At 44.9% G+C, this 22190-nt stretch overlaps 1 protein-coding gene across 3 annotated transcripts in view; it reads left to right on the top strand.

The window, feature by feature from the left end:
- Positions 1–18532, top strand: part of RAB3B (RAB3B, member RAS oncogene family) — a 63546-nt gene extending 45014 nt beyond the window's left edge. Inside the window, exons 3-6 of one of the 3 annotated variants that reach the window (XR_008617284.1) lie at positions 2080–2204; positions 13522–13709; positions 16655–16851; positions 17854–18532. Coding sequence is in view for 2 of the 3 variants with exons in the window: in XM_028489403.2 (XP_028345204.1) it covers positions 2080–2204; positions 13522–13709 (313 nt within the window). In the remaining variant the exon portion in view is untranslated. Of the gene's footprint in view, positions 1–2079; positions 2205–13521; positions 15173–16654; positions 16852–17853 lie in introns of those variants that run through there. The other 2 variants (XM_028489403.2, XM_007129217.4) reach the window with 2 other exon arrangements.
- Positions 18533–22190: the final 3658 nt, after the last annotated feature.

Here is a 22190-nt window from a genome sequence, read left to right on the forward strand (position 1 = left end):
ACACAGGCTCCGGACGCGCAGGCTCAGCGGCCATGGCTCACGGGCCCCGCCGCTCCGCGGCATGTGGGATCTTCCCGGACCGGGGCACGAACCCGTGTCCCCTGCATCGGCAGGCGGACTCTCAACCACTGCGCCACCAGGGAAGCTCTAGCTCTTTCTTTAAGTAGCTCCACACTGCCCATTCCCTGTCGGCCTTGACCTCCTTCCCTCTCTCCATCAGTTCCTGTTCATTCTGCCTCAGGCACACAGCGACTTTAACACCTGTGAAGATTCCTCCAAGAATAAACTAAGTTGCTGATCTGGGAGCTGAGCCTGGATGATGGTGGGAGAGGAGGGAGGAAGATGACAGAAGAGTGGCACATGGGAGACGTGGGGAATTGGCTCCAGGTACCTGTCTTGAAGCTGAAGACTGAATGTCTATCTTTCCCAAGCTCTGGCCTTTAGTTTTGCCTCTGGGAAACTTGGTCCCAGCCTAGCACCCACCTGCCATCGAAGCCCCAGTACTCAGCACAGAACCTGGCTCTGTGTCGGTTCATCACAAATGGTGGTTGAGTAAATTCCATCCTTTGAGGGAGTGGCTTTTAACCCTTAAAGAGAAGATTGGTGGTGAGATCAGCTTTAGGAGCAGGGTTGGCAATCGGTCCAGGTTGCAGTTAGGGTTGAGTTAGATTGTCAGTGTCAGGGTAGGGTCAGATTTTATTTAGATCTGCTTCAGGATCAACCATTTGCTGGCTTCTTCCTTCATCAGACAATCAATGACTTCTTTTCTCTGTGCTCTATGCTGGGGGCTGGCGCCCCAAAGATGAATAAGCCTGTCCCTGCCCTCAAGGAGAGACAGATAAATTCAGCCAAATGTGACAGGCGCCACAAAAAAGAGTAGGGGAACAAAAGGGGAGGTAATTGTTTCTACCTGATGAGGTATTTGGGGACAGAGTTAGGCCAACTACACAAAAAGATGTCTCCGCAATAAAAAGGTCTGATTTTATTTCCTCTGTTTAAAAGTTTATTTCTCATTATAAAAGTAATACATGCTCACTTTCAAAATTTTGAAAAGTAAAGTATTTTTTTAAAGTTTTGGGACTTCCCTGGTGGCGCAGTGGTTGAGAATCTGCCTGGTAATGCAGGGGACACGGGTTCGATCCCTGGTCTGGGAAGATCCCACATGCCTCGGAGCAACTAAGCCCATGCACCACAACTACTGAGCCTGCGCTCTAGAGCCTGCAAGCCACAACTACTGAGCCTGCGTGCCACAACTACTGAAGCCTGCGTGCCTAGAGCCCGTGCTCCACAACAAGAGAAGCCACCACAGTGAGAAGCCCGTGCACAGCAGTGAAGAGTAGCCCCCGCTCACCACAACTAGAGAAAGCCCGCACACAGCAACGAAGACCCAACGCAGCCAAAAATAAATAAAATTTCATAATCATCTTATGTGAAGGAAACCACTGCTGACATTTTGGTTTCTACAAATAATAATGATGTAAGGCTTCAGTGAAGATTTATGAATCACAGAGGAGGAGGGAGAGGCTTGCTGGGCCAGGGGAAGCTTGAGAAGGCTCCCCCAGGCAACTGTGGGATCAGCCCTGGGCCTTGGAGGATGACTTAGTGTGGGGAGGGGATTTCCAGTAAAGGCAAAGGCACATGCCATGGAAGAGGCTTTGGGGAATGGGTGAGGTTTGTGAAGTGAGAGGAAGGATGATGAGGCTGGAGAGACAGGATGTAAATGGTCTTGAACGCCTAACTGAGGGATCTAGACTTCATCGCTTAGCTAGTCCACGGACCAGAGAAGGCTTTTAAGAAGGGACGAATAATCTGATAGATGTTTTAGAAAGAGCTCTCTGCCCTGTGAGGAGAGGGCATTAGAGGTGGACTCCAAATAGCTGAGTGAAGTTTGCAACCAGGGCTTAAGGGTCAGCATCTGTGACAGCCAGCAGGAGCAGAGGTCTGACTGTCCTAGGATGAATTCGCTGACAGTATCTCATGTGTTGTGAACCCCACCAAAGGGGCTTCTGTGAGCTTTGCAGGGTCCTTTCTAGCCTAGGAGGATGTCATTAACGCTGTCATCTCTCTGTCTCTCTTTAGGGCTACTCAGATCAAGACCTACTCCTGGGACAATGCGCAGGTCATCCTGGTGGGGAACAAGTGTGACATGGAGGAAGAGAGGGTTGTTCCCACCGAGAAGGGCCGGCTCCTCGCAGAGCAGCTTGGTATGTGCACGACACATGTGTATGCACGGGAGTGGGGCAAATGGAGAGGACAAGTGTGTGTTTGTATTTGTGACATTAAGGATGTGCTGTGATTGTGAATTATGTGCATATGTGCTCTGTGTGTATTGTTTCATATTTGTGTGATGTACATATGGGCTTTGTGCTAGTGAATTCTAGGTATTCATTATTTATGATACATGTATATTTTGTTACATTGAATGTATAAATAATTTTTTTATAGATTTATTTATTATGGCTGCGTTGTGTCTTCGTTGCTGCACACGGGCTTTCTCTAGTTGCGGTGAGCGGGGGCTACTCTTCGTTGCGGTGCTCAGGCTTCTTCTTGTGGTGGATTCTCTTGTTGTGGGGCATGGGCTCTAGGTGCATGGGCTTCAGTAGTTGTGGTGCATGGACTCAGTAGTTGTGGCTCGCAGGCTCTAGAGCGCAGGCTCAATAGTTGTGGCACATGGGCTTAGTTGCTCCACAGCATGTGAGATCTTCCCAGACCAGGGATCAAACCCATGTCCCCTGCGTTGGCAGGCGGATTCTTAACCACTGTGCCACCAGGGAGGGCCTTGAATGTATACATAAAATGCAAATTTATGAAATCTTTTTTTTAACCAGCTCCTTCCACAAAGGATTTGAGGTATCCTATAAAAATCATCATAGTATCAATACATCAATAAAAAAACAAGTGAGACAATTGAAGCAAACGGAAAGCAAGTGTAGGAGAACATAAGAGGAGGCCAGGGGTGAGATAAGTGTATATTTTATAAGTTTTTGGGCATGTGCAAGAGTTGGGCCAAAATATTTGCTTTGAGCTTCCCAGCAACCATTGCAAAGAGGGAAGCATAATCAGTTACATGGTTCAGAGATGGTCCTTAAGATGAAAACAAACCCATTATTCCAGAGAAATACTGCTCTCCACTGGCAACTGTAGAGCAGACTCTATGTGCTGAATACGACAACGTCCTTAATATCAAACATGCCTTAACAGCAACTACAACACTGAACATCGTAGGCTGTGTCTTACAATTTCTCTCAATGTAAACTGATGCTTTGTCACCAAAATACAATTCATGGCAAAAGTAATTGTATGAGGGATGAGACAACGTGGTTTAAGCATGCAGCTCAGTGATGCTCTGACTTTTTCCAAGGTTAAAGCACCTTGATTCTTGTGCTCCACTGAGACCCAGGTGCCTCACATGTGTCTCAGTGACTGCACAGCAGGACACCTGCCTACACTTGCTTAAAAGAGCAGCCTTTCTTTTCTTCCTTTTTTTCTTTTCTTTTCTGTATTGGGGTTCAAGGTAGGATCACCTTAGAGAAGTCTTCTAGAAGAATGAGTGTATTGCTTAGGTTTTAGCCAGTCTCCCTAAGTATTTCTTACAACCTAGGTGCTGTAAGTATTGAGGAATAGGGAGTTTAAAGTTATATTCTCTGCCAGTTTCTGAAGTACAGATATTTGGGCTGGTAGGTGGGAAAATTGTATAATATACAAGTGTGAATTGTGTCTTGTATATATTTGTGTTACGTGTATTATGAGTAGATGTATAGGAGAGTGTCCTATACTTCTTTCTTCCCTCTCCTGTTCTCCAGTGTGGCCTGGAATAGAAATTAACACACTGTAGGTGCTTAATAAATACGGAGGTTGGGCCATTTGGCTCTTGATGGTTCTTACCCCATCACAGAGGTTCTCAGGGTCCAGAATGTGCCTCTACCCTTTCCCATAGTTCACAGAACAGTGAGCATGTGGCAAAGCCCTCACATGGGTGACCTCAGGCTATCTCTTTATGTCTTCAGCCTGCTGTCCCTGAGACTCCCAGCACTGTACCTGGATCAACAATGTACCATCTGTTTGAAAGGCTCTTTTCTACTCCCCATCCCCTACTTTTATCCAGCTGTTGAAAGCCCACTCAGCTTTCAGAACATCTTCACTGCTCTGAAGCCTCTTCCGTATTCCCCCAGCTCTTTGTGCCCCCACTTAGTGTACCCCGTACATGCAACAGGCACAGTACCCATCACACTTGGGTGCACTTGTTTCCGTATTTGTCTCCAGAAAGCTCCATGAGGACAGGAAATGAGTCTTGTTTATCTTTATACCCACCGTGCCTGGCAAATGGCCTGGCAGTGAGTAAACACTGCAAGACTGTGTTTTGATTAAAATTTTATGGAGTCAAGTATTTGGCTACTTCATTTTACTTCATTCTAATTAAAACTTCCTGAGCTTCTACTCCATGCCAAGTACTGTGCTGTGAAATAGGCTATGTTCCCTGGTCTGAGACAGAAACAGTGATCCACCTGGTGATCAGTGTTGTGATAGAGGGATGTGCCGGGGTTGTGGGAGCATAGAGGAGGCACCTATTCAGTTGGGGTCAGAGAACAATACGCCCATGCTGAGTCTTGAAGAGAAGTAGGAGCAGCCAAGTGAGAAAGAAAGGCAAGGACATTCCAGGCGGGGGAATAACACTGGCAAAGGCAAGGAACAGCACTCTGTGTTTAGGGAACCATAAGTCATTGGATTGTGTGAGTCTAGAGTAGTGCTTCTCCAAGCAGGAGACTCATGTCACTGGAAATGTGCAAGATGATTTTATGTATATATTTTGGTGTGTATTAGAAAAAATATATAATCAGCATGTCAAGCCCTTAAAGTTAAACAAGACTAAGTTTTTAAAAGGTGAGTTAATTTTATATTCGGAAAAAATATAGCCAGCATGCCAGCCCCTTATGACTAGCATTTTAAAAAGTTGTGTTAGTTAAACATTTATTAGGTGTTTACCATGTGCCGGGCCCTATTCTAAGTGTTTAAAGTATTACTCATTTTACTTAATCCCCCTAGAACCCTCTGAGGTAGGTACTTTTCTTATATCCAAGTTGTTCTTTTAACAGATGAGAAAACTGAGGCACAGAGAAGTTGAGTAACTTGCTTAAGGTCACACAGCTAGTAACAAGTAGAGTCAGAATTTGAATTCAAGCAGTAGTCTGGCTCCAGAGCCTGTGCTTCTGACCACTTAACCTCACTATACAGCAAATATTGTAATAATGGCTGATATATATTGAGCCAGGCATTATATGAAATGCTTTGCATTAATTATCTCATTTAATTCTCACTATAAGTCTTCAAGGTAGGTCATGTTCAATACTCTGAAAAATTAGGTTCTTGCTCAAGATTACACAATTAGGAAGTAGTAGAGCCAATAAAGATCTATCTAATTTATGTAGGAAAACAGATGGAAGTGAGATTAATTCTTACTACAGGGTTTAGGAAGGTACTTAAAGAGGGCCTTAATGAATTGGTTAGATTTGGGTAGGTCAAGGTAACCCATTTCAGTCCTGCACGACTTCTTGAGCTTTCCTCTACTGCTTACCAGAGCTTGCCTATTTACATGTCTGTCTCTCTTGGTAGACCTCAGCAGTAGCAGGGGTTACATCTAAAATTTTTTTCATTATCCCAGCCACCCAGCACAGGATAGATACTCATTCACTCATACATTTGTTTATTGAAAAATATTTATTGAGCACATACTCTGAGCCAGGTTTTATCTTGGCACTTAGCTGTGATTCTTACTGTCACGGAACTAATGGGGGAAAGAGACACTAAACAAATAATTATACAAATAAATATATAATTGAAAATTGTGTAAATGGGTAAATGGTATGGTATGTGAATTATAGCTCAATAAAGCTGTTAAAAATTGTGCTAAGTTCTATTTGACTTAGGACTCTCATTAATGGCAAGTGATAAAATCCCAAATCAAACAAGCTTTAATTTAAAAAATAGAATTTATTAGCTTATGAGTGCAACTTAATGGCGCTGTTTCTTAGCTTTGTGTATGCCTTCAGTCTCTTTCTATAGTCAGACTCTGAATGGGGAGTAAGATGGATGATGGCAGCTCCAGATTCATATCTTCCAACTTCTGCCAAAAGAGCATTCTTGCTCCCAACTACCTTATGTCAATCTCAGGGAAGACTGTGATTGGCTACCTGTGAGTCACATGCCTGTCCCAGTGGCCGGGGGAGGCAAGTATTGTAACCTATAGTCCCACCACAGTTGTTTAAAGTAGCAGTTCCATAAAGGAAGGAATGGTGGACAGATAAGAGTAACATAAGTCCACTGCAAGTGCTATTAAGAAAGTAAAAAAGAGCGAAACCTAATTTTAGACTGGAGAGTCAAGATCTTCTGAGAAAGTAACGCTTAAGCTGAGAACTAAAGGATCAGAAAAAAATTAGGCAAAGATTGAGGGTGGGTTGGGGAGGGGAGTGTTCTACATCAAGACCAGCCCTAACGTAGTGTAGAGCTGAAAACGCTCATGAGATTGAAAGACCATGCTGCAGGGACTAACTAGTCAAGGGGAGAGTAGTGGGAGATGAGGGTGGAGAGGTCGGCAGGGGCCAAATCATGCAGGATCTTGCAGACCATCTCAAGAATTTCGCAAGGATGTGATCATATCTGTGAGCAGTGAGAGAGGCTGCTCAGCCTTCCTCATCCTCACCCTCTGCTACACCAACTATTAAGTAAGTCTCAGTGATCTGCTTGCCAGTGCAGTAGGGCCGTTCTCTGCTTTATGGGATTCCTCTTCAGGACTCCCTTTCTTTTAGTGTTTCTCAGCTCTCTCAGCCAGAACTACTGATATGGCCAGCAACTAACATTTATTAAAGCTTTGAGTAGCAGCAGGTCTTCTATATCCTCAAAGTTCCTGGGACTTTGGATGGATGAGGCTGTAGAGACACTGAGGCAAGTGGATCTTTGGGAGGGCAGAGAAGTTTCAGGGACTCCTATTCCAGGAAGCATGACATGTTAGGGCCTCTACCTCTTTGTGCTGCTCCAAAAGGGGCTCCTTGTCTCTTCCTCGATCTGACTGGGAATGGCTCTAGACTAGAGCCCAGGGATGCTAGTAAAAGCGAAATGCGCTTCTGCCTACAAGGGCAGGAGAAACCTGTTCAAAATTGGTTTTGAAACATACACATAAACACTCACTTCAGTGAAGTGTGGAGGGAAAAGTATCAGCCTAGGAGTTTGGAGACTGAGGGTTTTATCCTGCTTCTGCCACTAGTTTACTGTGTGACCTTGAGCATCTTATTTCCTGTTTCTGGGTCTCAATTTTGACCTTTTGAAAAATAGGGGATTTGGATTAGTTGAGTGGGAAGGTCTGTTCAGCTCTATCCCTCTGACTCCATGATTTCAATTCACACAATTCCCCACTCATCACTCAGTTCCCACAGACCCTTGTACATGGCCTTGCTTATTTTAGGTGCTTGATAAATGGTTTTTGGATTGGGGTGAATTGAAACCTTGCATCACTCAGCCTGGTGCAGAGAAACAAAGACCTAGCTGACATTGAGAATAACTAACCTTGGTGTAGTGACTTATGATTCACAATGTGTTTTCACAACAATTCTCTTGTGACCCTCACTCTCACTCCTAGTCTGGGAGGCGGCATTGTCTTCAGCTCCATTACACTGAAGAAGCTGAGTTCAGACCACTTATGTTTTCTTGCATGCAATGAGCTGTGCCACACTTCCATGTCTTTCTTTTTTCACTTGAAGATTATGTAACTTTTCTAAGCCACACAGGTCATAGGTGGCAGGTCCAGTACTCTAACTCAGCCTTTAGACTCAGAGTCCTAACGCTTCCATTGTATCATCACCCAGTGGTGTCTTCCCAAAAGCTTGCAGTAGTTTCTGTTGAAATTTCACCCTCAGTCCCAGTGTTGGTGAGAATTCTTTAGATTATGTTGTGGTAACACATAACCCAAGTCAGGAGCTTGGATAATAAAGGTTTATTTCTCACTCACATTACATGCCAGCTGCAAGTCAGCTGCAACTCTGTCCATGTTGTGCAACTCTGAGATCCAATCTGAGATGCCTAAGCCACACAAAGACTCTCAAAGCTTCTTTTGGGACTTGGTATGCCCACATCCATTGGCCAAAGCAAGTTACATGATGAAATCTGATGTTGATTGACAAGGGAGATATGTTCCTCCCACAAGGAGGCACTGCAAGCCACTTGGCAGTGGGTGGGAATATAAAATCTTCTACAGCGAGGGCAGTGAACAATCTGCCACAATCACTGAACACATGATGGACCCTGGTGCCATAGACGTGAATAAGTTCCCTGGCTCTCAAGTTGCTTATTGACCAGGGAAACAAAATAGTAGAGAGATAATCTCAACGTCCTGTTTACTATCATTCTTCACCCTTCTCCAGCTCTGTCTCTCTCTTGAAACCGCCCCCTGGGAAGTTGACCTTTGCAGGGTGTGTTTCCCAGCCTCCTGTGACAGTGGCTTCTGGCTGGGTTTAGCCAAGGAGAGACACTGGCAAGTGATGGGAGTTGGGGAAAAGAGAAAAACCTGCATGTGTGTCTCCCCCACCCCTTGGCAGGCTCCCCCAGTAGAGGCTGCTCCTCTTCTCTGACTCCTGCTCCCACAGTTTTAACTTCCTTTGGCCCCATTAATAGTTTTCTTTTCTCTTAATAATCTCTGGGCTTCTTCAGTATTCTGTCTGGCCTCTAAGTTCTTCTACCACCCATATGACCAGGTCCCTCTAGTTTACATTTTAAGAATAGTTCCCATTTTCCTGATGGACTCGGACTGAAACAATCATGTCAGGTGCCGTGGGAGTCTAGGGGAGAGGTACATTGTATGTTCTGAGTGGTGGAGATGGGGTGGGAAGAGAAAGGGAAGGCTCTGTGGAATCAGGGATTCCACAGGTGAGTAATGAAGAGGATTAGGGGTAGGAGCTAAAGAGTAGTAGCATGAGTAAAGAAACCAAATAAGAAAGTGTCGATGTTTCTGGAGCATGGTGTGAGCCAGGAAGATGAGGCTGGGGAAGTGGCCAGAGGCTAAGCCATGCAGAATCTTGGGTGTTAACCTAATGAGGCTGGATATTGGATTAATTAAACCTCTTTGAGTTCCAGTGACACAAATCTAAGTCAAAGTAGCTCAAGTTATAAGGACAGGGGCATAGCAGAAACAAAACGGAAGAGAATGTTGCTGGAAGTGAGATGGTTAAGAAATTAAGAGCCGGGGTGTTGGATGGATTGTCCACCTGAAACCCAAAGTTCCTGAGAGTGAGTATAAGCCTGGGTGGAAAGGAAGACAGTGAATCCCTTGCCAAAATCATCAGTGACCAGAGGGGCTTAAGTTGAAGACTGATACAAGATGGAGATGATGAGGAATCAGAGCAGGCTAGAGAAGGGATTTGAACATAAAAGTAGAGGAGAAATGTTCTGGGGCAGTTTCAGGATGAGGAGAAGCAAGTTTAGCTAGTTGTGAGTTTCTGAAAAGAGTTCTAAAGTCAAATTCAGAAGCAGGCAGTGGGGACAGAGGCAGTGGAATCTGTGGGGCTGTGACAGCTGCAGAATAGGTAAACAGGAGCATTTTGGGGGTGGGAATCATCTCAGATTCAATAAAGAATTGGGCCCGATTAAAGGCAGCAGAAATTCCATTGTTCTGAAGCCAATCAGAGGGAGGAAAGGACTGGGGGATAGTCTGATTAAGTGGTTGTCATCTTCCTGAGCTCTCTAGATTCTCAGCTCCTGAGACTCCTCACTAATAAACCTGAGGAAAAGGTTACCATCTGGGCCTACTAATGAAGAGCCTTCCGGGAGTCTGACAGTCGTTGGGTGGAGGTGCATTTGGGAGTGTTCTGCTAGCAAAAGAGACCCACGAGCCGGCCAGGGCCACACGCCAGTTACTTGAATCAGAGTTCTCATACCTTGGGTATCTTTGAGATGGCAGTGATGACATCTCCTTGGCCTGACATATGCGCTCTCCGTGTTTGGTTACTTACTCCCTCTCTTCCGTGACCACTTTGAGCTTGCTGCTCTAATGATAACAAACTGCTCTGGTCATTCTGGGATATACCAAGACTGTTTTTTGTCCCATTATATGTGTTTATGTGGTTTCCCCTGCCTGGTGTCCTATACATGCATGTGCTCACACATGTCTTTATCTAGCTGATATCTGCTTAGGAATCAGCTTCTCCAAGAAGCCTTCCCTGGGCCCCAGGCTCAGATAAGTGCCTCCTCTGTGCCATGACAATTCCCTCGCTCCCCACCCTTCCAGCATTTATCACACTGTCAGCGTGTCTATCTCCGCTTCTCAAGGTTAGGAACCTCATCTGATTCACTTCAGTGTCCGCAGTGCCCAGCACAGGGTTTGCCGTGCTTATTGAGATGAGTTCTCATGAACCCCACTGTCCACAGCCCCTCAACCACATCCTCCACGCTCATTCCCGTCTCCTGCATCCATCTGTCCGTTCATTCAGTTAACATTCACCAAGCCCCTACTCTTCTGGTTGGTACTGGAGCTCAGATGAATGACGTGGTCCCTGCTTGGGGAGCTCCTTGTCAGATGGACTTCCACCATGCACGGTAACACATGCTGTGACAGAGGAAAGCACAGAGGAGGAGGCAAAGCCATACCTAAGCTGAGTCCTAAAGAATAAGTTAGTCAGGTGAAGAGTTTTGCTCTGTTCTGGCCTTAAAGACACCCATCGCCACTAACCTGTGGAAACCTATTCCCCCTCTCCTCCCCCACCACTCTCGCCCTCTGCCGCATTCCTGCACAGCCTCTGGTTTGCTCTACCTGGGTTATAGTGTATTCTGTCACTGTCCCAACTGAGAGTGAGACGAGGGGGCATAAGGGATAGAGCCCTGGCTTATGCCCCATCCCTGAGCCTCAGTTTCCCTATCTGTAAATTACAAGTGATAACCCTTGCCTTGCCTCTCCCCCTCAAAGTTGTTTTAAAATTGTATTGGGGAATCGTTAAGGACTATGAACGTGTGAGGGACTGACGCTCTGATAAGTGTGTCTTTTCTCCACAATTAGATTTGGTCTCCCCTTGTCCCTGGCACTCAATGCAAGACCTGGCACAAAGTTAATGTTCAATAGATACCTGGTTTATTGATTGACGCTGAATGATGAAGAAAAAGAGGCTTTCCCCAAAGGCCCTGGGGACTGATGGAGGGGCAAGGAAGCTGGGACTCAGATGGGCTGGGAACATAAGGGAAAGGGAATTGTCATGTATTACACATGCCAACCACTTCACATACTTTTGTGCATTTAATTCTTATTACCACTCTATGAGGGAGGTGATATTCACCCATTCTACAGACGAGGATACAGAGGCTGGGAGAAATGAGGCAATTTGCCTGAGGTCACACAGCTGGTAGCTGACAGAGACTATATTCAAATCCAGGCTGTCTGACTTCTGGGCTTCTTCCCACTGCCTTCCTGCGTAATGGGGCACATCCTCCCCTCAGTGCCAATTCCTCAGAAGGGATTGGTGATCCTGGCCTTGACCTGTGTCCCCATCTTCATCCAAACTGATGGTTTAAGCCTATTTACTTCTTTACCTGTTTGCCCCTTTCCAAGGCAAGCAACATACTCTGCCCACTTCCTCAAACACTGTCACTTGTAACAAACCAGTCAAAGGCCAGAGAGTCAATGTTTATGATATTCATTAAGGAAAAGCTACATGCTGGAGGGTCTCTCAAGCCAACTGCGTTTCTACAGCCTGAGGATAACGAGCCAGCAGCCGCTTCCTTCTTCATCACGTCCTCAATTAGCAGGCACTTCAGCACCTTGCTTTCTCAGCTCGGGAAATGGGCTACAGGAGAGGCTGTCAACCAGAGGCGGGCTGGCAGGAATTGTGAGTGCCTTCAGGCTGGCGTGGCCCGGGGAAGGGGAGCCCTGTTTGTACCTGGGGGCTTCAGCCCTCTCTGTGGACGATGGGATAATAGGGAGAAGGAGGGAGGAGGAAAGAGACCCCCCTCCTCTGTGTGAGAGGATGATAAAAGAAGGAGAAAGGGATGAAGAGGAAGTGAGAGGAGCAGATGAAAGACGAGCAGAAAGAAACTGTCATGTAACAGGCAACTTCCTACAGAAATTTGTCCATTGTCTCGCTCAATCCTCCCGGACTGCTCTCGGCAGGAAGATGCTGTTGTTATTCCTATTTGACAAACGAGGAGGCTGAGACTCAGAGAGGTTAAGTAATTCAGAAAGAACACAGTCACGTGACCTTGTGCGAGTTAGGTAACCTCTTAGAGCCTTCATTTTTCTTTTGTAAATTGGAGATGATTATATTTACCCCACAGGCTGTTGTGAGGATTAAGGAAGACAATATTTGTAAAGCTCCTAGCATAGCATCTGGCATATAGTAGGCACTCAATAAATATTAAGGATCCCAAGGAGTATGAGAAACATAAGGGGAAAAGAAGGAGCTAACATGGCAAAAAGGGAAGAGGGCAGATTTTGAGGAGAAATAAAGATGGACTCAGAAGGAAGGGAAAGAGGAAGATGGACAGACAAAAGAGGAAGGAGTAGGCCGGCGCAGGGACGTGATGGAGAATGGAGGCTTATGCTTCTAAGGGCTGCCACCAACCTGGCCAAGACCCTCAGTTGGAAAGCAGCCGCTTTGTCTGAATCAGGAGGGCCTTGCTCGTGTCTCCTGCAGCTGCAGTTTTTCCTGGGCAGTTTGTTGGGTCCGTGTGAGGAGCGAGAGATCCAGGGTGATTCCTTCCTGGAAATTCAGGGAGGAGGAACCCCTCTGAGGGGAGATAACCCAGTGTGTCTGTGAGTAGAAAGAGCAAATGAAGCTCTGCTTATTCAGTGTGGATCTTGGAGTGTCTCCCAGAACCCAGACTAGATTGGCCAGGCTGGGGTGAGTAGGAGGCAGGGGAAAGTGGAGTGAAAGCCCTGGTCAAAAAGGACAAAGCTTGGTCTTCTTATACTGGTGACCTTGGGCAGGTCAGCTTACTTCTCTGAGCCACAGTAGTGGGCATTAGTGAAGTGGAGAGGGTCTGCCTGGACCCTCCTTCCCCCAGGGGTGACATGAGGATCAAACGAGATTATGGGTTCCCGATCAATGCTTTGGAAGCTGAAGTGCTGTGTACACATAGTCAAGTAGTCACTCTCAGAAAACACCTAACTGTCACACACACACACACACACACCCTGTTATCAGGCACAGGATTATACGCTTTACATGCATCATCTTGTTTAATCCTTGAAATAATTCTATGAGACAGATAAAATTATCCCAATTTATAAACCAGGGAATTGATTCATAAAGAAAATAGGTGACTTGCCCAGGGTTACACAGCTGGTCAGTGATAGAGCCAGGATTCGTCTGACTCTAAAACCAGTGCAGGTAATACCTGCCCGGTACCCTCTCCTTAAGGCAGAATCCTCTGCCCGTGGAATTAGGCCTCCTTGCTTTACTCCTGAGCGCTGGTTGTATTAATGCAGTGTTCTGGCCAGGGGGCATGAAAAGGAAGGGAAGATCCTTACTGCTATCTCTCTTCTATCCTCAGGGTTTGACTTCTTTGAAGCCAGCGCCAAGGAGAACATCAGCGTGAGGCAGGCCTTCGAGTGTCTGGTGGATGCCATTTGCGACAAGATGTCTGATATGCTGGACACAGACCCCTCCTTGCTGGGCACCTCCAAGAACACCCGTCTCTCGGACACCCCGCCACTGCTGCAGCAGAGCTGCTCATGCTAGGCAAGGCCCACTGTCCTGATCTCCCTTCATTGTGGCACCACACCCACTCTGCTTCCCTGTTATACTCTGTCTCCCCTCAGCTGATTTGCTGCTGTTCCTTGCCTGCAGTGAAAGTGGAAGCATGCCCCTGGGGTTCTCTATGGATGGCCCCACTCACACACACTCAGCATTAGACTAACTAGGTCACAATGTGGGCAGAGGTTCATTTTACAAAAGGAGAATCCAATTTATGAAGGGGATTCACTACAGGGACTTGGAAAAGCGAGTCTCTTTTCTGCCTTTAAAATAAGATTTCCTCCCTTGACCAAAATTTGACACACCCACACACACTTTTCAGGGCCTGGCCAACTGTGTAAAGTGAGACACACCTGCATAGCTAATCCTTTTGAAAAAGACCTCTCCATACACAACCTGCTTGTTTCATATCGGGCTCCCTGTGGGGCTTCCTCTCACCACTAGACAAGCCTTGTTTCTCAAAGCCTGCTACCACGGATGCCCACAGGGCCTGGGCAGTTGCTGTGGTGACAAGCCAGAGCTAATCTCCAGAGAGCTCAGCCTCTCTAAATGATGCTGAAGGAGCAAAGGCTGAGTCAGAAACACACTTAAAAGAAAAAGATTATCCCCTGCAAAATGTCAAAGGTTCCTGCTCTATGAAAGAGCAAGTGCATGAGCTCAAGAAAGACAAAGAGAGAAACAGAGAAACACAGGCAAGATAAAGAAACAGGTCACGAATTTCCGATTTTGCTGCTTTCCAGCAGGTTCTTAACTGTGGAACGCCATGACATTGGTCATTGGTTCTTAGACTCCCAGAATCTGAAAAATTTATAGTTGGTGGAATCCCAAATTTTACCAAGTTTCACTAGTCAATTCCAATCTTCATGTCTCTGACCATTGGCTGTCAAGCCTCACAGCCAAATCTCTTCTAAAGCATACCTTCTAGGCAGGGATGGGAGCTCAGTTTCCACACCATCTTTGGGCATCTCTCATAATCAGAAAGTTTTCCTTGCTTTAAGCTGAAATCTGCCTCGTGGAAATTCTCCTTCCTCTTCCCACTCCGTTTGTACCAGCTCTGCTGTCAGAGACTTCACAGTCTCTGCCCCCTCTGCCCTGTGACACCCGTAGATGATTTGAGAACAGAAATCAGGACCCCTGGAATCTGCCCTTTCTCTAAATCAAATAGTTCTAATCCCATCTGCCATTCTTCTTAGGGTCTTCTCCCCATCCTGTCCTTTCCTCCAACCCATGTTTCAATCACTCTTGAGTAGTCCAACTGGGAAATGTGATTCAAAGCAGAATAAATCTAAGGGGGTATGACCCTGAAAAAATTGGGAAAAGTGAACTCAGAGGTCCCAATCCTAACCTCATTCTCCTGAGGGTGACAGCTTAGTTTCTACTGAAGAGCAGATGTGAAACTACTTCTGGTAGAAGCCACTTAATTAAACACCCAAAGAAAACAAAAAACACTCCTCTGACACCAGAAACAAACTGAATGCATCAGTTCATGGTTCTAGCTTGTTTGGACACAGGCACATGTTTGGTTTTTAACTGAAATAATGATGTGGAGCTAGCAACGATTCCTGAAAATCTTTCCTCCCAGCCCTGGCCTGAATCCCCAGCTTGACACTTCAGAAGTCAGTGGGGCAGGAGGGAGAGTCTCTCCCAAGTTTTCTCTCCATTTTAAATGCAGCTTATTGTCCTAGGAAAGTGCATTAACTAGCCACAGGTCCAATGACTACATAAAAGGACCCTTCAGGGTCAGCTCTGTGGAGATGTTGCCTTCTTTGACACAGTGCGGAGGATGGCGCTTTGGACTTGGAATCAGGAGACTCAGACTCTGCCCTTAAATCAAGTGTGACTCTGGACCAGTTATTCCCCATCACTGAGTCTTGATTTCCCACTTATAAAATGAGGGAGGTTACGTGGGTAATCTTTCGAGTCCCTTCTGGCATGAATAACTCTGAGACTCTTTTTTTGACCTTCAACATTTCTGTTGATCTGCAAAATAAACCCAAGAGATGAGGACTATCACCCCAATATCACTGTAGCTAATACTGTTGTCATGCTTACTCAGTACTAGGCATTGTTCCAAGCACTTAACATGTATTAACTCATTTATCTTTCCAACATCTTTGTGAGGGAGGCACTATAATCAATCTCATTTAAAGACAAGGAAATTAAGGAACAAAGAGGTTCTCTAGCTTGCCTAAGGTCACGTAATGAGTAAATGGTCGAGCTGGGGTTCAAAGCCAGAAAGTAGGCTCCAAGGTCTGTGCTTTTCACCACATTCTGTACTACATTTCTTATAGTACAGTGATCCAAAGAAGTTAAGAGACTTGGCCAAGATCACACAACTAGCAAGTGTTAGAGCCACAGTAGAATTCAATCCCAAGGCCATCAGATTCCAAGTCTACTGGAGAAAAGACTTATGTCTCCAATCTGTTAATAAATTTTTCAGCTACTCAGGCTAATCTGAGGTGATAGCTGTCTAACGCTTCTGGGAAGGAGGCTCTGAGGCAACCAGGTCCCATGGGCCTGAGCAAAAAAAATGCCCATGTTTCTGAGGAGGCCTAAGTGCTGGCTTTCCCTGTATCTGCCTCTGTCAGGCAATTCTTATCTAGCTCTCAAGAAGTGCTGCGAGCAGCCTCCCTGCATCAGCAATGGGGCATAACTTTATAAAGTTCTCTGACAATGGAAGAAATTGTTCCCTTCCCAGGGCAGTGTTCTGAATGTGCTTTTTACACTGTAAAGTCCTATACAGGTCAGGAATAATTACTATTTTTCTGGTCAGTAACACCCATCTACCCAAGTACTAGGATTTCAGGCCAAGCTCCTCATGACCCTTGGGTATGTTAGTACATATATCCAATAATCCTTTCTCTCCTACTGAGTATCCAGGCAAAAATTGAATTTTTTACTTAAAAACTGTCAAATTCCTAATAACTCAGGTGCCAGTTCAAGGGAACAAGCATCTTCACAACATATGGAATCAACAGTCAAATGTAAAAGTGACAAACTCTTCTACCGGGCAACAAACAGATCTGCTTGTTAGATGGCAATTCCCCAGCCTTGCTCTGTGACCTCGTTTCTGCCAAGTGGAAGGCAGCAGCTTCCAGCTGATGGCAGTGAATGTTCTTTGATCATGGTAATAGTGCAATTAGGTTCAAGCTGCATAATATGTGTTATGGCAACTTGTCCCAGTTTTCATCTTGCTTAACATTCCAAATAAAAGAAGATTTAAAAAAACCTCTTGACCTCTAAAAAGGCAAAAGTAGGCCAAAAGTGCAATACAGTATTGTAGCTATTTATAGAATCTGTTTTAAATGCATGTGTATCTGTAAATACAAAGTGATTGGTAACTTACTACTGTCTCCTCAGTCTGTAACTTCTAGGAGCAGCAATGCGGTAGATTGTACTGAATGGTCACAGACTCATTAAATATTAGATCTGGAAGGGAGCTTAGAAAAAATCTTGTCCAGGCTCCTCTTTGTACAGAAAGGAAGGTTGAGGTCCAGGGGCGGGAAGGAAATTTTCTAAGGTCACTCTGTGGGTAGATTAGTGATGGAGCCAGGACTAGGTCTTGGATTACCTCTAGGAAGAAATTCACCTATTCTGTATCTACTATAGGTCTGGCACTATTAAACACTGGCTAAATATATATGAAAACAAATGATCCCTCCCTGCAGGTACCTATAGTCTAAGGGAGGTGCTGTTTCTGAAATATTATTATCCCAATTTGGCAGGCAAGGAAACATAGCCTTGAAAAAGTTAACATGCCTAAGTCATTCATTAGTATCATTTGAACCCACCTCGGTCTGACTCTTGCTCTTTCAATTTTCCTCTTCAGATTGTATATTTGAGGTGTTGGTAGTGACAGATTTCCAGAGATTGTCAGAATTAAACAGCCTCACTTGGGACATTGGTTTCACAATTGTTTTGTGACTGCAGCCTTATAATGTCCACAGAATGATATGAACATTCTCCAGACCTGACTTTCCCAGTTACACCATCTGTTCCAAGCTCCTTGCTTATGTATCAAGCTTCCTACAGTGTCTTGAGGAATGTTTATTTGAGTTTGTTTGCCAATAGTTTGGTGTAAGTAGAAGGAATTACAGCAACAAATGTCCTGGGATCTCATTGATTTCAGATTCCCCATCCCAAACCTCCACCTGATTACCTGCCACAGCTGGAGAATCAAGCAACAGCCTGTGACTGGGAGTGCCTGCAAGAGACAGGCCCATTGGATACAAATACTGTTAAGTGATGGTTTTGAAGGCCTGGATCCCTTATATGAGGTAGGCAAAATTCAAATTTATTCATTCAACAAATTAGTGTCTAGTATGTGCCAGCATACAGTTAGTGGTAAATTAGACACAGTCCTTGCCTTCATCAAGCTTATAGTCCAATAGCTTGTAGTTTAGTCTAGACATTGTAAAATAATCACCCAAATAGAATTACAAAATGCAGTGAAGGAAAGCTACATCATTCTATGAGAACACGTAACTGGAAAACCTGAATCACCTATGTGGAACTGTGTCAGGGGCCTGAGGAAGACTCCACTGCCCCTGGCCATCGCTTTACATTTCTCAATTAAGCTTTCACCTTTTAGTTTAAACCTTTGATGGCTGATTGAACACAAATCCTCCAAAAAGGGTAAGAGTAAGAGGGAATTCCCTGGTGGTCCAGTGGTTAGGACTCTGGGTTTAATCCCTGATCGGGGAACTAAGATCCTGCAAGCCATGTGGCGTGGCCAAGAAAAAAAAAAAAAATGTAAGAGTGAGATCAAGAATATCTGTACCTGTGACACATCTGTAGACTGCCTGGTTCAGAGTTAATTGTCCTCTGAGAGATATAATAAACCACTCCAAAACTTAGTGACTGAAAGCAGCAAACATTTGTTGTTTCTCATGATTCTATAGGTCGGCTGGGTGTTTGCTCTGGCCAGGCTGGATGGTCTAGAACGGCTTCATTCACGTGTCTGGGGTCCCAGCTGAGATGACCAGGGTGGTTGAGGTCTCTCTCCATGTTTTCATTTTCCAGAAGGGGACCCAGACTTGTTCACATGGTGGGGGGGGGGAGGTTTTCCCAGCAGCAAGAGAGGGCAAGCTCCAATGCAGAAGCACTTTTCAAGCCTCTATTTGTATCAAGTTTGTTCATGTCCAACTGACTAACAAGTCATATAGCCAAGCTTAATTTTAAGGGGTGGAGGAATAGATGCCATCTCTTGATAGGAGGAGCTGTAAAATGTTGTGGCCATTTTCCAATCTACCAATGGAAGCAACCCTAAGTCATCTGAAACTAAGTCTGGTAAATTTCCCTGGGTCCTAAAGCTTGGCTCTGAAGATGACCCCAAAGGGAAATATCACAATGGTTTACGGCAGGGCAGTCTCTCATCATTTGTTTAGTTGTCCAAAGGGTGTACTTTGGAGCAATCAAGTCACGTCTCATGGAGTTTTGATGCTTGTTTAACAGTTCATTGGTTAGTTCTTAGCTCCCCTCCGAGGGATGAGTCGGGCTTCTCATTCCATGGGATTCACTGTAATAATGGTTCCGATTCCCATCTGAAGTTCCTGGCTGGAAGCCTAACAGAAGGATTCAGTATATGCAGAAGAGATGACTAAAAGAACAGTTGGGCCCTCTGCTCTAGCTATAGTTTCTTCCTTGGAGCCTCATCTAGTCCTGAGGCTTTAGATGCTACATATTTGTTAATGACAAGTATACACAAGTACCTACTAGACATCTCCATGTCTCAAGCTTACCATGTCCACACTGGAACTCTTGATTCTGCTCCAAATTTATTTTAACCCTACTCTTCACAGAAATCTCAGTATCATTCTTAATTCCTTGTATTTCTTTTTCTTAGTGTCCACATCTAATCCAACACCCTGTCCTATGATTCTACTTCTAAAGTTTATCTCAAGTCTGCCCACATTTGTCCATTTCCATTGCCATGACCTTGGTCCAAGGCACCATTGTTTCTCTCTTACCTAGGAGCTAACACAGAGCTTGTAGCCAGTTTCCCTACCCCACCCTTGCTCACCTACAGTCTACCCTCCACACAATAGCAATCTTTTAAAAATAGAAATGAATGAGCACTCGTAACACTGAAGTTTACTTCAACACCACACATGAAAAGAATCTAGAGACTTCCATTATTATTAATAATTATTATTTTATTGATTCCGTTTCTAGCCCAGAATTTGTCCCTCACTTGCTGTAGGACCTCTGGTAAATCATTTCTTTTAATAGCCAGCTATCATGTCTCCCCTCATTTCTTCAGGAAATGGCAACCTCTTCTTTTGCAGTACCACTACTTTCTCATTCAAACCAGGTGATTCCAGTGAAGATTGTCAGCAAAGGGGGCATGTGATCAAGTGGGGCCAACCAGAATCCCTCTCTAAGATTTTTTTTAAACTGGAGCTATTTTCTTTCCCTTTGAATGACAAATATATGAGGATTTGCGCTCTAAAACCGATGGTGTATCCTCAGCTCAGGTGTAGAATGCCACTCTGTGGTAAGAGAAAACAAGCTCATCATGAAGAGAGTAGCCATAGACATAAGATGAGAGAGTGTGTCCTGTGGCTTTCCTGGCCTCGATTCTGGCTTCTTGAGGTTTGACTAGTCACCTCTTTCTTTGATTCTGTTAGACACCTCACTATATGTTTTTAATAAAGCCCCCATCTAGCTTTGCTTATTGGAGTTAGGTTCTTATAACTTGCAACCAAAACATATTCTTTCCTCTTTGGTTCTCTTTGGTGCTCCAAATTTTTAAACACTGAGTCTTCATGAAAATCCCATTTCTATGGACTTTCTGATCAAGAACTTTGTATAATCTGGGACAAAGCCTACTCACTTCACCATTTCCACTTCTTATACCTGAATGCATGAGAAAGAGGGATTTTGCAAGGTAAAAAGCAATTTTCCATGAACTCTGATGACAGCACAGGCAAAGGTTCCTATGATTAGGTCACCGATCTGCACAGAGTCTGGCTTCCCAGGTACTCAGAAACTACACAAAACATCTAACACCACTGCTGCTAGTTCTCCACATCTGTTCCTATTTCTCTGCCAACTCGGTGACACCCATCGTCTTGAGAAAACACCATTGAATGGACTGAGTTGTGTGGCATATGCTTTCACCTGCTTTTCTTCTATCATTTTGAAGTGGTCAAACAGCAAATAACCAAATAGGAAGTCTCTTGAAGGGAGATGATTAAAAGAATTTCCTTTGCTTGATGTAAAACTGTGCAATAGAAATGCAAAGTAAACCAAATATAAAATAGATAGCTAGTGGGAAGCAGCCACATAGCACAGGGAGATCAGCTCTGTGCTTTGTGACCACCTAGAGGGGGGGAGGGAGGGAGACCAAGAGGGAGGAGATATGGGGGTATATGTGTATGTATAGCTGATTCACTTTGTTATACAGCAGAAACTAACACACCGCTGTAAAGCAATTATACTCCAAAAAAGGTGGCAATAGAAATGCAAAGTAAACCAAATATAAAATAGATAGCTAGTGGGAAGCAGCCACATAGCACAGGGAGATCAGCTCTGTGCTTTGTGACCACCTAGAGGGGGGGAGGGAGGGAGACCAAGAGGGAGGAGATATGGGGATATATGTATATGTATAGCTGATTCACTTTGTTATAAAGCAGAAACTAACACACCATCGTAAAGCAATTTTACTCCAATAAAGATGTTAAAAAAAAAAAAGAAATGCAAAGTAAGTCAGTAAGTGTCTGAGGGGTGTGATTAGGATTGCATCTCTTCCTGGGGTTTACCAATGGACTGGGATAAAGCTAACAGGCTGTGCAACCTTAGCTAGGTTACTCCCTATCTCTGGGCTTCAGGAGCTTACAGCAGATGGTTTCTGCAGGCGCTCTTGGCACGAGTGCTCTGTGATTTTATGCCCGTTTTCTGTAAGAGCTGTAAGTGGCAAACAAGATTTTGGCAGGGATCCTTTCACTATGAAAGCCTCTTTTCTCCTCGGGTATAATGAAAACAGCCAAGGCTATGTGACCCCCTCATCACTCAACCAGGCTTGTGGCTCTGGTTTCTAAGGCTGCCAGAAAGCATCTTAGCAATTAAGTGCATCTGGATGGTCCCTGACTGCCTGTCCCAGGTAAGAGGTTCCTAAAGTGTAACAAGAGGAAGAGGAGAAACAAGAATCTCTGAGGAGACTTATTAAGAACGGAGCACAGACTTATGCATTTGAGAAGAGACATTGGGGCAGCAGCCAGTGTTTAAGAGCCATAAATGCATTCCAATTCAAGGAGGACTTAATTTATAGAGCACCAAGTGTGCCAGGCTCAGCTGGGCAAGATCTTTCTGCAGACAATCTCCATCATGCAACTAAGATCCTGGGAACTGAAGGGCTGAGAGATTTGCATGTGCTGAATTATCTTCCAATCCCTCTAAACTTCAGACCCCGGGATGAGGACTGAGAAGGCAGTATGGTGCATGGTTTAAGAGGACAGGGCTCGT

Source organism: Physeter macrocephalus, chromosome 4 (genome assembly GCF_002837175.3).
Source record: "Physeter macrocephalus isolate SW-GA chromosome 4, ASM283717v5, whole genome shotgun sequence".
Taxonomy (NCBI): domain Eukaryota; kingdom Metazoa; phylum Chordata; class Mammalia; order Artiodactyla; family Physeteridae; genus Physeter; species Physeter macrocephalus.